The 15,790-nt window shown below is 52.6% G+C and overlaps 2 protein-coding genes across 3 annotated transcripts; both read right to left on the bottom strand.

The window, feature by feature from the left end:
* Window positions 1–839: 839 nt before the first annotated feature.
* LOC127554093 (uncharacterized) lies at window positions 840–6,081 on the bottom strand. Its single transcript, XM_051985328.1, has 2 exons — window positions 5,162–6,081; window positions 840–918 (listed from the first exon to the last, which is right to left on the bottom strand). The coding sequence occupies exons 1-2, from the start codon at window positions 6,079–6,081 to the stop codon at window positions 840–842; spliced, it is 999 nt and encodes a 332-aa protein (XP_051841288.1).
* On the bottom strand, window positions 5,915–10,957 carry APOD (apolipoprotein D). 2 transcript variants are annotated; one of them, XM_051991587.1, is made up of 5 exons: window positions 10,820–10,957; window positions 9,058–9,313; window positions 7,973–8,094; window positions 7,394–7,482; window positions 5,915–6,612 (listed from the first exon to the last, which is right to left on the bottom strand). In XM_051991587.1, exons 2-5 carry the CDS (start codon window positions 9,175–9,177, stop codon window positions 6,377–6,379), a joined length of 567 nt encoding a protein of 188 aa, XP_051847547.1. In that variant the 5' UTR covers window positions 9,178–9,313; window positions 10,820–10,957; the 3' UTR covers window positions 5,915–6,376. The 2 variants fall into 2 exon arrangements, with proteins under 2 accessions (XP_051847547.1, XP_051847548.1); XM_051991588.1 differs by having other exon boundaries at window positions 9,058–9,210.
* Between the last annotated feature and the right edge of the window lie 4,833 nt (window positions 10,958–15,790).

The following is a 15,790-nucleotide window of genomic DNA, read 5'->3' as shown; positions in this document are numbered from 1 at the left end:
AGGGCATTTTAATGAGTGGAAGTGGCAGAGACCCTAATTGCAACTTGGTACCAGGTAAAAGTGCTTGTCATTCAGACGGTCCAAAAGTAGGAGCTGCCTGCTCAGGGAGTACTGAGCTTCTCCACCTTGAAGCTGAGGGCCACTCAAAGGTATGTTAGAGTAAGGATTGCTTTCAGGGATAGGCTGGATTAAGGTGACAGGTTGAGAGAAAGCATTGTACAATCTAAGTCTATGGCCTATTGCACTTGGAGTCAGGAAGAGCTGACTCCAATCACTCAGATCACCCTGAACCAGTTACTTCATCTTGCTCAGCCTCAGTTTCCTCCTCTGTCCAATGGGAATTTGTCATCTTCCATTCCCTGGGGGACCAAAAACTGTATTGGAGTCAAGATTTAGTGTGTATTTGGCTGATCAGACCAGTACAAGCTCAGAAGGTTCCACCACAGATTAGACATAAATGCTTCGTATTAACATTGGAAGTGACACGGCTCTAAATTTGGGCATCTCATTTTTTTGAGCTGCTGTAGTTTTGCTTTCCTCATAGAACACGGCCCCTTCTTTGACACAGATGCGCCTTGCTGGGTGGTCCTGGACCACTGTCTCCCATACCTCGCAATTCCCAAGTTCTTCAGAGAGACTTTGAGAGTATCCTTGCGTCATTTCTGCCGATCTCCGAGTGAGCTCCTCCACTGTGCGAGTTCCACGTCAAATAGTCTTTAAAGCAAACATATGTCCGACATTCAAACAACACGGCCGGGGTCATTCTCTCTGCAGTAGAGATGGGATGTCTACGACACTTTAGCTCAAGAAAGAACCTCAGTGTCTGGCCCCTGACCCTGCTAGCCGATCTTCAGAATCGTCCTACGACGATCCAAATGGAAGCGATTCCGTTTCCTGGCATGGTACTGGTAGACTGTCCTGTTTTCACAGACACACAACATGGGATTAGCACAGCGGCTCTGGGGGCCTCCATTTTGGCAGTCAGTCCAATGCCCTCCTCTCCCACGCTCTCCTTTGGAGCCTCCAAAACTCTGAGCTAGCTCTGGCAATGTATGCATCCACTTGATCATCTATGTGGACGTCCCTGGAAAGTATACTGCCAAGTGTGGGAACTTACCCACAGCTTCACAATTTCTCCGTTTGCTGTCACGATGCTTCCAGGGTTACTAGGTGGTCCAGTGGATAGAGCACTGGAGTCAGGAGGACCCGAGTCCAAATCCAGGCTCAGACACTTAACACGAACTAACTAGTCACTTAACCACAATTGCCTCAAAAACCAAAATGCTTCCATATATAGAAGGGGGGAGGGGATTGTGCTGACTGATGTCTTTTGGGGGTTGATTGTTAGGCCAAAATTAGCACAAGGGGTAGAGTATCGCTCCCTACTCTGTTGTATCTCAGCCTCAGAGCCTGCATTGAGGGCACACTCTCACTAGGTCATTGTGAGGGTCAGGTAAGATGACCCTCCTACCAAAAGCTCCTTGCAAACCGTAAATCAGCAGAGAAATACTGTTCCCCTAGAAAATCAGCAGAGGTCCCTTCGGGCTCCCAAAGCTAGGGTTTGGTGAATTCTTTTCAAGAAACAGTACTTGTAGCTCACATTTAAATGGTACTTCAAAGTTTGTTTTTTGAGCTGCTGTAGTTTTGCTTTCCCTTCTTTGACGCAGGTGCCTTGTTGGGTGGTCCTGGACCACACTGTCTCCCATACCTCACAATTCCCAAGTTCTTCAGAGAGACTCTGAGAGCATCCTTGCTTCATTTCTGCTGAAATGTTTTCGATGCAGTCTGAGATCTTTGCAAAAACATAATGGCAGAAAGATGATGATGAAGTGAAGGTGAGATTTCCATGGAGGGGAGTCAGAACAGGCTTCCGGAGAAGCCCCTGAGCTGAGCCTTCAAAGAGGAAAGGATTCTGTTCTATGTCTATCTGGTGTAGGTGTGTGGAGAGGGGGCGGGGGGGGGGGGGGGGGGGGAATGGCAAGAGATTGGAAATGCATTCTGGAGAACAGCTAATACCTAAGCTCACCTGGAAACTCAAACATGTGGCAGTCTTTCCCTTTCGGGGCTGTTGGAACTGATTTCTCATTGCCTGTCTGGCAATGGTCCCGTTCCTCTTTTTAAAACGTTATTTAAGTTATCAGGAATTCTGAACCTTTTCTGTATCCTAGACCCCTTGGGCTATCAAGCTGCTGAAATCTCTGGGCCCTTTTCAGAATCATGTTGTTCAACATAAAATAAAATCTATGAGATTAAAAAGAAAACCAAGTATGGCAAAATATAATTATCAAAATGGTAAACAACCACCAGTTCTGAGAGCTCAGGGAAGAAGTTTGACGTCAGGTCCCATTTTCCCATTTCAAGTCCTGTCATCAACAAGGCTTATTAGGGTCACCTGGTGTTGTACCCAAGTTCCCTTTATAATGTCGTGACCCAGTGTCTCCAATTGTCCTATTTAGTTATTCTGTCTCAGGTTATAACTTTTCCCTCTTAATGTTTGAGATAAAGGTTTTATATCTTTAGGTTATAGACATTCCTTCTTAATGTTTGACAAGATAAAGGTTTAGATGTCATTAGAATATCAGTAACCTCCCCCACCATTAGGTTATCCCCATCTAGGTGCCTCCCCCACTATGTCATTGTTCTTGTTATTCTATAAAAAGCTTGCTGTCCCGACTCTTTGAGATGATAGTCTCGTCCAGCCCTGGGATCAAACATGGATCCTTTGGTCCCAGTATTTCTCTCCATTTAATAAACTATTGAATTACTCTCTAATCTCTTGTCTTGCTCAGTTTCTTCAGCATTATACCAGGACCCAAGAGTCATCTCTGAGCGGGGATGGGGGCCACTGTCAGTTCCCTCCTTCCTAAATGCCCTTTGAGTGTCCTTGTGAAGCGTCCAAAATAAAAGGCTGCTCTCCTAGGTCCTGACACATTTCCGCTCAGGCCAGCGGGAGCGGGCCAAGTACTGCTATGGTTGTGTGTGTTGCCTTGCTTTCATTAGTTTTGTCTCTGGCGGGGTGGGGAAGGGGTTGTTGCTGCAAAAGTTTCTTCTTTTCTTTTAAGCCATAAGTAGAGAATGGAATTTATTCTGACTCCGGGGGCTGGTGTAAGGAGGGTGGTCCAAATGTGGCCACACGTGCCCCAATCCCAGGGTTTCCAATTTTGTGCCAGCTCCTGGCCCTCTGTCGGGCATCCTCATCAGAAGGCAGGGCAGCCCACCCCAGGGGCCAATTCTAAGCCAGCAGCAGATCTTTTTCTTGGGTTCTTTTCAGGACAGGGCGTGTCAGTCCCGTAGTTAATAGAAGGGCGGGGACTATAGAGAGGGAGCTTTATATAGGAGAGATCACGCCCTTAGGCACTTCTGATCAGATCCCCACCCCAGATACTTTTCTGTCCCTGATTGATGTTCTTTGTGGCTCCCCTCCACCCTTAGGAAAATGGCCCCAAGCCTCTCCTTGACACCTGGTGACTCAGTAGCACCATATTGTAGGTATAATGGCAGCCTGGCCAATGGTGCTCCCAGCTCAGAGCACGGATAGAGTGTTCTGCCTGCTGCCGGCATGCTGGAGGTCCTTCTCAACCCTGTTTCCTACTCACCCTTATTGAGGAGGTCCTTGATTCATGTATGTGGATACATAAAAAAGACAGGAAAGCAGGGAGATAGGTAGCTGAGCATGGTCTCCTGAACACTTTAAAAAAAATATTAAGATCCCAGTTGGGTTCTCCCCCATCTTTAGTGTCCTTCCTCCCTCAGCTACCTCAGCTAGCCTTCTGAGGGCCTCTCCCCCACCCCAGAGGTCTTCTCTGAAGAATTTTGATCCGGGTGGGTGGTCTTCCCTACCATTGTTCTCTTTAGTGTTATCGGGGTCCATAGGTGGGTCTGTGGTGAAGAAAAGTTTGTTGTAGCGATTTTTGCAAATGATTTTGCCAAAAAACCCTTTTCCATTTTCTTGTTTGTGGTGCTTGACTATCCTTGGGACGGCCCGCCTTAGTTTTCAGTTAAATGTTTATTAAGGACTTACCATGTGTCAGGCACCGTATTAAAGAAGGCAAGAGACAGTCCCTGTTCTCCAGGAACCTCTCAAATGAGGGAGACCATAAGCAAACAGCTCAGGCAAACTAGAGACGGGCTGATCTGGAAATGACCAACAAGGGGAAGACACTGGTACTAATGGGGATTGGGCTTCCTGCAGAAGGCGAGCTTTCACCCGGGACCTGGGAGCCGGGGACCAGGAGGCAGAGAAGGGGAAGGGGCACCTTCCAACTGGGGGAGAGTCAGGGGAGATGCCTGGGTCTGAGCAGGGTCAAGGTACACGGAGGAGCCCGGAGGTCACCGATCGAAGAGTCTGGGTGAGGCAAAAGGTGTAAAGAAGGTTGAGAAAGGTACAAGAAGATTGGAAAATGTGGACGGGAGGGAGACAGGGTTTGGAGGGGGTTAAACCCAAATAGAGGATTTGAAATTTGATCCTAGACGTCATAGAGTCTTTGGAAGAGAGAGAGACAGAGACAGAGGCAGAGACAGAGGCAGAGACAGAGACAGAGGAGAGACAGAGACAGAGACAGAGACAGAGACAGAGGAGAGAGACAGAGACAGAGACAGAGACAGAGGAGAGAGAGAGAGACAGAGACAGAGACAGAGACAGAGGAGAGACAGAGACAGAGACAGAGACAGAGGAGAGAGAGAGAGAGAGACAGAGACAGAGAGAGAGAGACAGAGACAGAGGAGAGAGAGAGAGAGAAGGAGGAGGAGGAGGAGGGAGGGAGGGAGGGACAGAGAGCCATAGCCTGTGCCTTAGCAAGATTAATTTGGCTGTAGAATGCAGTCTCTCGGCTTCCTCTGCAGGTGCTTCTGGGAAGCCCCTGCCCCCCTGGAGTTTCAGATCTGGAGGAGACGGAGGGGCTGCCTCTGGGGAGCAGGGAGCTCAGAGAGACCTTTGCCATAATTGCCGGGAGGAGCTTTGCTGCAGGCCCTGTTCTCGCAGCTACAAAGGGAGCCTGGGGTTCTTTGGGTCCCAGAAAGATAGGAAGAAACCTTAGTGGGATGGGGTGGAGCCTTTGGCTCCATAAGTTGTCATTATCCCCAGGTTTCCATCCTGGACTGAATGAGATGCCACAGAACTGAGGGAGGATGGAAGTTCTGGGGCCCCAGGCTGGGGCTGGACCTGGGCGCCGTCCATCTTCCTGTCCTGTTAATGCGCACGGCGGGCAGGCTCCTAGGCAGAGGAGGGTCCTTGCGCCCCCACAGGCCTCTCTGCCCCTCCTCCGCGCAGCAGGCGGAGCTCCTCAGGCCAGGAAAGGCGCCCCCAGGGGACCAAAGCTGGGCACCCGAGGGCAGAGCCCGGCCCGGGCACAGGCGGCTGTCACTCGGGGCCAGTTTGGTGGGGACGGAGCGCGCCCAGGGGGTGATGGGAAGCCGTCCAGGACAGGTGAGCCCCCGGAGGGGCCAGAGGGGGCGCTGGCTTTTGTCCCAGAGGCAAGAGGGAGCACGGAGGACTTTGGATTGGGGGCCGGGCAGTGTGGAAGCTGGGGGGGGGGGGGGCTGAGGCCCAGAGGGGGCTGTGGGCCCTGGGGAGGGGGGAGAGCAGGGGGGGGGGGGTCGGAGAGCCGGTGGTGCCCTGGACAGCGCCGGGACGCTCGGAGCCAGCGCCGGAGAAGGCTCTTCCCAGGCTCTGGCAGGGAGAGCGGCGGCTCCGAGCGTTGTGCGCTGGCTTCCCCTGCGCTCCCTGGAGTTCTCCCGCCTGCTGGGATGGGAATGTGCCCACCGGACAGATCGGAGGCTGCAGCCGCTCTTCGGGGCGGGGTCGGAAGGGGCTGGGGAGCCAGCCCCCAACATGAAGCCCAGAGGGAGCCCGAGGGGCGGGGGGTGAAGGGCCCCAGAACCCGCCTCCCTCAGCAGAGCCCAGGAACCAGGCGGGTTAAGGCTGACCCTGGAGGTTTTATTGGCAGCCTTGCTAAGCACGCGGCTTCTGGTGCCCTCGCTGGGGAGGCTGAGGGAGGCCGGGGGGAGGGGGAGGGAGAGGCGAGGGGGGGGCCCAGGGGGGGGATGGGGGGGCGCCCGGCTTTTTCTCCTCCTGGGCCGCATCAGGGAGGCCGGGCTCTGGCCCGGGGGCGGGGCTGCTGCGAGTGCTGGGGGACGTTAGTGATCTTGGGGGGAGGAGGGGGACAAAGCCAGGTTTCTAGGCCACGTTTCCCAAAGGCTCCCCCTCCCCATGGATCCCAGCTCCCTGGAGCCAGAGAGGCCGGGGATTGGGCCCAGCTTCCCGGCTGCTGCTTTCTTTCCAAAGAGCAAAGCCAGAGGCAGGGGCGGTGCCCCAGGGCAGCCGGGCTGGAGCAAGCTGGTGGCCCAGGGAGGTGGGGGCTGGCGGCCCGGGGGCTTTCTAGAGGAACTCGGGGCAGTTCATCTGATCGGTGGGCACCATCTTCTCAATGTCGATGCCGTTGGCGCTGAGGATGCCCTTCAGCTGGCTCACCATGGCGGGCGGGAGGTACGGGCGTCTGGCCAGGATCCAGGCGTAGTCCACGTGGAAGAGCCAGATGAAGGTGGTGCAGGAGTACACGAGGGCATAGTTCTCGTAATCCGTGGCCAGGACCCAGTAGGGAGAAGTGGGCATCACTACAAGACCCGGCGGGATGGCGTCAGAGTGGGCACTAGGCCTGGGGGGGGGGGGCTCCCGGCACCTCCTCCGGCCTCCGCTAATGGGGCTGATCTCGGGCTTGGGGTCCCTGCCCCTGGCCAGTGAAGGGCCTCGTGGGAGACAGAGGCCATCAAAGGGCCCTGACTTTGCCCCCCCCCGGGCCTCATCCCCTGCACCCAGGGCCCAGGTCGCTCCCAGCCCGGAGGAGGCCGAGACAGGGAGGTCTTCCCATTTAAGATAGACCGAACCCGAGCTCTGAGGCCCCCCCAACGAAGAGCCGAGCCCCAGGGGTGGGCTTCGAGCCACCAAAAGCCACCTCAGTCTGCTTGTCCCTGGAGAGCAAGAGGCAGGGCAGAAGGGGGGGAGGGGGCAGGGCCTGTGGTGACAAGGCAGGATGTGGGCCAGACCCACCAGGGCCTCCCTGCCTCCCTGCCAGGGCCCTGCTCTCAGGCTCGGGGAGGACTGGCTGGAGGGCCAGGGTTGGCTTGGGGAGGACCAGCTGGAGGGCCCAGGGTTGGCTGGGGAGGACCGGCTGGAGGGCCCTGCTCTCAGGCTCGGGGAGGACCCGCTGGAGGGCCCAGGGTTGGCTGGGGAGGAGACAGGGTTCAGCAGCGGGCTCTCCCTGTGACTCCGCCCCCCGGCTCAGAGGCTCCCCCAATGGCCCCTGCAGGGCTCCCAGCATCCCCCGAGCCCTTTGGGCCACGCCCCTCCATTCCCTCTTTCCCGGGTCTCTGGTCCTTCCGGACAGACTCTACTTACACCAGAAGAACTTGACTCCCAGCTTGGCGGGCTCGCTGAGGTTGGCGGGAGCAGCCTCCCCCTCCACTTGGTTCACACTGCCATCGGGTCTGCGAGGGGGCAGAAGGGGAGGCTGGTCCTGCCCCGCTCTCTCAGCCTCCCCTTCCCCTTGTCACTTCCCAGGCTGCCCCTGGCGGGAACCAAGGGCAGCTCCCCGGGCCTGCAGCCTTCTCCTCTCAAGCTGTCGCCAGTGTCTGTGGGCTCATGACCAGCCTTCTCTTCCCTCCCAGAGGGCTTCACTCCGTTCCCCCCAGAGGGACGCAGGGCACCTTTCCCACCAAAATGGTTTTCCCTTGGCTGAGGCTCTTGGTACACAGCAGGTGCTTAATAAACGTTTGGAGCCTCGGGTGATTGTCCTGGGTCCCTCAGAACAAGGGCCCAATGGGGAGGTTCTCTGAGTCTGGGCTCCCAGAGGAGCCTGCGGTTTATCACAGCCGGCAGCGGGCCCTTTTCCAGGACAGTTTGCCTGGCGCGGCCCCCACAGGTGCTCCCCGGGGGGTTCAGGCCAGGCTGGCCCGGCCGGGCTAAGGGGCCACTTACCGAATCTCCTGGTTGAGCACTTTGATCTTCCCGTTTTCTTTCAAGGAATAATTGGCCTGGATACAGCTTCCCTTCTCAAAACTCACGGGGATCTTCTCAATCTCGTACCATCTCCCGAGGTACTGGAGGGGCAAGATGGCGGGGTTGGTGGGGGCGCCTTCGAAGCCCAGCAGGGGCCCTCTGAGCAGCCCCCGCGGGACGCACGAGCTTTGTAAAAGGGAGGACACGAGAGGCTCGAGGCCGGGGCGACTGGGGGACGGCGGTCGGGCCGAGGAGAGGCGGGCGTCTGGGTGGCAGGCTGTCGCCCGTGGTTGCAGCCCAAACGAGAATCCTTCCTGCAAGAACCTGGGCTTTGTGCCCGGACGGGTGCTGCCCTGGGGGTCAGTGGGTCTGGGGCAGACCGAGATGGCCGGCATAGTGGCCTGAGGAGGGCCCAGGGGTCTGAGGGAGCCAGTCCGGCCAGGGCCGCAGTGAGGAAGGCACAGACTTGGCTCGAGATCCCAGGGGGGTCCCAGGCTGGGCCTCTCATTGGCTCGGGTCGGCGCCATTAAGCGGCAGAATTTGGTCCAGATTGCTCCTGAGCTCTCACTGGCTGGTTGGCCTTGGGGACATTTACGTACGGAGTCACCAGACGGAGGGGTGAGGCTTCGGATCACGGCCTCAGAGCCGGGCTCGGGCCCAAGCCTTGGGGGTGTCCCGGGCTGGGGGGCCCCAGCTGAGCCCAAGGGACCGGGAGCCTCCCAACGGCCAGACCCGCTGGCCGGGGCTCAGCCTTAGCTCCGGAGCCCCTCTGCCTCAGGCTGCCTTTGGCCCAGACTGTTCCTCTGGCTGCAGAAGCACAATGGGAAGCAATCGCATTTTCCCGGGGGCTGGGGGGCCCAGGCAGGAGGAGAGGACCGAGTCCCTGCGTCCATGACGGGCGAGAGGGCTGCAGCCCTGGAAGCCTCCCCAGGGGAAGGGGGCGGAGGCCAGGTTCTGGGGACCTCGTCTCGCCTCTGCAGCCAGTCCTCACCCCCGGGGCAGTCAGGCCCCTTCTCTCCCAGCAGCCTCCTCCACAAGGGGCGCGGGAGGGCTGCCGGTCCTACCTTCAGGGTATCAAAGTTCTCCTGGACGGGAGGCTCAGGACACCAGCCCAGGTGCACGCCCTGGCCATCAGCCACGCTGGAGAGGCCCACCAGGACAGAGAGCAGCAGCAGGGTCACCATCTTGGCTCAGGGCGGTTCCAGAAAGGGCCAGGCCTGAGGGGAGACCCACAGGCAATGAGCCAAACTGCACCTGCTGAGGCGAGGGGAGCAGTGGAGGCCCTTGGGAGGATGGAGGATGGAGATCAGAGGCTGGAGGCTGGAAGACAGCAAATGGAGGATAGAGGATGGAGGACGGAAGGCGGAGGACAGAGGACGAGGGATGGAGAGGACAGAGAGAAAGCCCAGCCCCTCAGCCTGCGGCCGGCCTGTCTCCCGCACTGCATCTCCTAGCAAGGCCCCAGAGGTAGCACTGACCGGTGGCCTGAGGGGCTCTCTGGGGCTGGGGGCGGGGGGGGGGGGGCAGTGCTGGTGCAGGGGCCATCGCCTATGGATGGCGGGAGCGCGACCCAGGTGACCACCAAAGACCAAAGTCTCCCAAGTCTAGGAACCTTCCGAGCTGGACAGGCCCAGGGCGCCTTCCTCCAGCCAGCAACATTCACCCAGAACCAGCGCCATGGTCCTCGCCGTGCTCCCGAGGACCTGAGTGCTGTCCCCTGCCTTCCCCGGGCCCAGGTCATTTGTTTGGGGAGCACAGTCCAGCTCAGGGGCCGGGTGGAGGGGTCCCTGCAGCTCTGCACCTCTTTAAATAGTCAGCTTTTATTAAGTACCTACTGCGCGCCAGGGACCAAGCTAAGCACAGGAGATACAAAAAGAAGCCAAAGACAGCCCTGGCCCTGACAGAGCTCATGGGAGTGAGGTGGGGGGGATCAAGAAGCCGAGCTCTTTGGCACTGGTGAGCTGGGAGTGCCCTGATGGGGAGGGAGGCAGGCTGCCCTTTTCCAGCCTCACCATTTCCTTTTTCCTGTCATGCTTCCTCAAGGTAATTAATTCCTAGTCTGGACTCTCCCCGACCCATGCTATCACTGGGCAGGGCAGGGGCTGCTGGGAATTTAGGGTTAGGGATTCACAGCCTCAGGCTGGAAGGGACCTCCAAGGCCACCTAGTCTCTCATTTAACAAATGGGAAAACTGAGGCTCAGGGAAGAGGAGGGGCTTCTCTACTCTCTGCTCATGAACTTGCCCAAGTCTCCCCTTCTTTGATCCTTCTCCCCCTGTTGGCCAGCGTTCTTCCTCTCTCCTCCCTTTGCTTCCTCTCCCCACCCAAAGTGTGGCCAGTGAGCTTTTAGTGGCCAAAACCAGTGGCCTTCCCAGTCCTCTTCCTTCGTCTCTGGGCGGCCTTGGGCCCCGAAAGGCACTCTCAGCCTCCCTTTTCCAAAGGCCCCTGGTGCTGCCCTTCCCAGCCCCCCAGGCTCCCAACTCTGGAGTCTTCTTGGACTGCTGGAGTTCTCAGACACTCCCTCACCCCCAAAGCCGAGCTACTGCCAAAGCCCTATGACAGCATTAGAGAGTGACGTCTCTCTAATACATGTCCTTCTCCCCTCGGCCCCTGCCTTTGTCCTGGTGCAAACCCTCACCCACAGCCAGATCCACAGCTTTTGCCCCCAAGCTGTGCTTTTCCTCCATAATCCCCGTCCCGACGGCCAGAACAGTGCACCAGGACCCAGGGGTCCCATAGCTAGCTAAGACTAACACTGGGGACGGTCTCTTGGGAAAGAAAAGGGAGACAAACACTGAGGCCTCGGGCTCTCCCCCGTCCTGCTCACCCAAGCTGGTCCACAGGCTGCTTCTGGAAGGTGCTGCCCAAGTGCTCAGTTCGAGAAGCTGGTCGTAGGGCAGGCTCAGCCCCCACCTTTATAAGCTCTGACAGACCCACCACCGGGTCTGTCTCCTCCTGCTCGTGTGTTTGATGGAGAACAGGGCTCTCTTCTACCCTCCCCTTTTCATTCTTCCTCACAGCTGTTCCCCAGAGGGAAGACAAAGGGCTGCTCTGTGGGTCCCTTGGACTCTGGGGCCGCCAACTCCCAGCCTTCCCATCTGGCCACGGGCGCTCCCATTTCATTCTCACAATATGAGACCTTGGGCCTGACACCAAATTTCCAGGCTGGGAGGCAAGATAAGTTCATTGTTTTCAGACATCTGGCATTTGTTTTTCACTTTTGCTCTATTCCTAATGACAGGGATGTGAGCTTATTTGGATGAACAAGGAACCAGCCCCATGAGACAGGGATGAGATGATGCTCATGTGTGTCATGTAGAGAAAAACAGGAGTTAGAGAAGCAAGAAACAAAGGGATCTTCCCTTGTGACCCTCAGGGGGAAAAATCCAGCTACTTCTTCTTCTGGTCCCCTCCCTCCTTCCTTCTCTCTCACCCTATGTAAATATCCATACACATTAGCCTTTGTCATCATCAGCAGCAGCAGCAGCACCATCATCACCATCATCATCATCATCATCATTATCATCACCACCTTGGCTCTGACAACCAACCAGCTGTGTGCTATAGAGCAAGTTCCTCGCCTGTGTCCTTGTATCCCTAGCATCTAGAACAAGGCCTGACACACGGAAAGTGCTGAATCAATGCTGGTAGAATATAATTGATTCAAATTGACTGGATCTGGTTTTAATAAATGCTGACTGACTGGAATGGCAGTCAGGAAGGAGGGGTGTGGATTTTGCTGGCTCAACTCCTCCTGAGTAGCCCCAAGCTCCAGGCAATAGGAAGGCTGATGCATGACAGACAGAGCTGGCTGCTTTGGAGACTGTGTCATCTTTGGGGAGGGGGAGGTCTGGGTGGGGCTGATGACAGACTTAAAACCTTCATAGCAATTTCCTTACAAGCTATCCCTACCTGGTTTGGGGGTCTGCCAGCACAATTCTGATCAATAGATATGGCCAGCTAGTGAAGCCTCTGCTCTGAGAATCCTTTGGTGCAGAAGACCCTCAACACATCCTATTTTCCTCTCCTTTCCTCCTTCTCGGTAGAACCTTCCTAAATGCTTAAAAGTAAGGATGCTCCAGAAGTACCTCGGTAGACTTCAGTACCCCTGGAGAGACTTCCTTGTGTGGGTCAGCTTCTTAACATTTGGAACTTATTCCTTGTGATCATTTACATCTCAGAAATTGGCAAATACTATAAATCAGAACCTGTTTCCTTGAGTTATTGATTATCAGGACAAGGTATTGGAGAAAACATTGGTAATACAGATTAAGCTTAAAAGTATGTCCCGCAATTCTTTGGGAGAGTTGTTAAACACTTACCAGCGTTCCTCTGGCTCCCACTAGAGGCAAGTCAGTGATCAAACCTCGAGGTGAGACCCAAAGCTCCTCCAATTTCTCCAGTCAAAGCTTTTTTAATCCTGGTGGGGCTGGGGGGCGAGAAAGGACAAACACTGAGAGAATAAGTGCTTGACCAGAAATACCGGCACCAGAGTGGGAGCAGGGCTCTTTCAGTGGCTTCAGCTCCCCAGCTCAGCTCCTCCTCTGCTTTTATTGGGTAACAAACAAAAGAAACATGTTGCAAGGCACAAATAAACAACTTAAGAAAAGAGGTTCCTATTTATATCTAGGAATCCTAATTTACATCCGGGACTCTGGAGGCTGATTTTGTACCACGCCTGGCAACAAGTATTCATTCGGTACCGGCTTCCAGTCTAGAGGGGAGTGCTGACTGTGACAGCCCATGAAGGGTAGTGGTGGAGATGGCCTCAAGAGAGGGAGATCAGAGGCTGAAGGCAGCCCACCGAGAAAACCATTTCAATGTCAGGTCTGAGGGATGAGGAGCTGAAGGAGGAGGTAGGCAAGGTTGAGGGAGGATTTCTTTTTAGCTGATTTTAGGAGATGGGTGAAGGTGGAAGAAAAGGCAGGACAGGTGTGGGAGGCCAGAAGAGAAGATTGAGAATAGCAGCTCTGTGGAGTGTGAGAGAGCATCATCTGGGCAGGAGGAGGAAGATTACTTCCTACAGTAAAGCTCATTTGTGATGATATAAACTAAATTATTTCTAGATGTGATGCCTTTCTTAATGCAGCCCCAAATCAAATTAACCACCTCACATGGCTGACTCCCACAGAACTTGTGGTTCATTAAAATTGGCAAATCTTTTTCAGATGACCTGCAAGCCAACTTATGAGGTTGTTGTTGTTGTTGTTTTAACCCGGGAGTATTTACTCTTGCCAATTTCTGTCACTGGATTTCCTATCCAGTCAAGACCTTTTTGTTTCCTGATTCTGTCATTCACTATATTAATTATCCTTCCCATGTCTCGGTCACCAGCAAATTTGATGAGCAGGCATGGGTGGGCCAAGTCAATATAAGAAAAGTGACAATTCAATCAAAATTAATCTGCTTATTCATACCATACCAATCTAACTACCAAAAGTTATTTTATAGAGTTGAGAAAAGATAATAACAAAATTTAACTAGAAGAACAAAAGATCAAGAATATAAGGGAGCCAATGGGAAAAAAATGTGAAGGAAGGTGGCCTAATTGTAGTGGGTTTCTGTATGATAAAGTAATAATCATCAAACAAATCTGATACTGGCTAAGAAACAGAGTGGTGGCTAAGTGGGATAGATTAGTTACATGATATATTGAAGAAAGGAGCCTAATAACTTACTGTTTAATAAACATAAAAATCCTAGTTGTGGAAACAAAAACATATCTGACAAAAAGTCCTGGAAAAACTAGAAAACAATATGGCAGAAACTAGGTATAGACCAACAATTAACATTCTACTCCAAGATAAGGTCCAAATTGGTACATGATTTAGTCATGAAGGATGATAGCTATCTTAAGCAAATTAGAAGAGCATGGAATAGTTTCTCTGTCAGATCTATTAATAAGGGAAGAATTAAAACCAAATAAGATATAAAGAACATTACAAAATTTAAAATAAAAATTTTAATTATTGGTTTTTAAACAAACAAAACTAATGTAAGCAAAACTACAAAGAGAGCTAGAGGATTTTTTTTTTTTTTTTTTTTTTGCAGCAAGTATCTCTGATACAGGCCTTAATTTATCAGGTCCTGAGTCAGATTTCTAAGAATACAAGACATTACCCAATTGACAAATGGTCAAGAATATAAAAGGTAACTTTCAGACAAAGAAATTAAAACTATGTGTAGTTATATGAAAAAATGGTCTAAATCGCTATTAGAAAAAATGGAAATTAAAACAACTCTGAGGTACCACCTCATATCTATTAGGTTTCCTAATGTGACAAAAAGGGAAAATGATAAATGTTGGAGGAGACATGGAAAACTGGGACACTAAAGCCCTGTTGGTAGAATTGTGAACTGATCTGATCATCCTGGTAGGTCTATATCCTAAATGCACCCTTCCCCCCAAAAAGAGGCAAGGACCTACTTAAACAAAAATATTTCTAGCCACTCTTTTTGTGGTAACTAAGAATTGGAAATTGAGAGCATGTCCATCATTTGAGGAATGGCTGAATAAGTTGTGGTAAATTATTGCAATGGAATATTATTGTGCAACAAGAAATGACAAACAGAATGGTTTCAGAAAAACCTGGAAAGACACAACATGAACTGATGCAAAGTGAAGTGAGCAGAAACAGGAGCATATTGTACACAGTCACAGCAACATTGTATGGTGAACTGTGAATGATTTAATTATTCTCAGCAATATGATGATCTAAAATGATCCTAAAGGACCTGTGATGAAAAATGCTGTCCATCTCCAGAGAAAGAACTGGTGTTGTTTGTACCCAGATTGAAGCATGCTATTTTTCATTTTCTTTCTAATTTTTTTCTTGGAGTCTTCTTGTATGAAATGACTAATATGAAAATGTTTTACATGGCTCAACCTTTGGGTCCGAGCCTATCAATTTCACCTATGCAACAATATCTTGTCAGTTTCCCCTCTTCAGCATTTCTTGTCAATTTCCCCTCTGCAGCATTTCTGGTCAGTTTCCCCTCTTCAGCATTTCTTGTCAGTTTCCCCTCTGCAGCATTTCTGGTCAGTTTCCCATCTTCAGCATTTCTTGTCAGTTTCCCCTCTGCAGCATTTCTGGTCAGTTTCCCCTCTGCAGCAGCTCCCCTTGATTTCATGTAAGTTTCACTCTTGCAGCATCTCTCCAGCCGCCACTTCCTCTCCCTCTGACTGCAGCCACCTGGTGCAGACCTTCATTGGCTCATGCCTGGATTGTTATACTGGGGAGAGGGGGCTGCCTGACCCAACTCTCTCTCTCTTCCAAACCAGTCTTCATTCAGCTCCTGAGGTGCTTTTCCTATAGCACAGGTCTAATTAAGTCTTACCCTTAACAAACTCAGGGGTTCCCTCTGATCTCCAGGATCAAATATAAAATGTTAAGTCCTTTCATAACCTGCCTCACCTCCTCCCTTTCCAGTCTTATACCTCACTTCTTCCATATCTTCTTTGATCTAGGGACCCCAATCTGTTCCTCACACAAGACCCTCCCATCTCTGGACTCTAGACATTCTTTCTGGCCAGCCCCCATGCCTGGAATACTCCCCCACCCCCTTCTCTCAAAATACTGAGCTCCTTTGCTTCCTTTAAATTTCAATTAAAACTCTATTTTCTATAGGAATTAATTGTTTTTCCTGACCATAATTTGCTCTGTATATATTTATGTGTATGGTATCTTTTCCATTAGATTGGGAGCTTCTTGAAAGTAGAAACTGTCTTTTTGCTCTTTTTATGTCCCTCTCAGAATATTGCCTGGCATGTAGTAGGAGCTTAATAAATGTTTGCTGA

Source organism: Antechinus flavipes, chromosome 3 (genome assembly GCF_016432865.1).
Source record: "Antechinus flavipes isolate AdamAnt ecotype Samford, QLD, Australia chromosome 3, AdamAnt_v2, whole genome shotgun sequence".
Lineage (NCBI taxonomy): Eukaryota > Metazoa > Chordata > Mammalia > Dasyuromorphia > Dasyuridae > Antechinus > Antechinus flavipes.
Note: the sequence above shows the minus strand (reverse complement) of the source record. Positions and strands in the feature narration are given on the sequence as shown.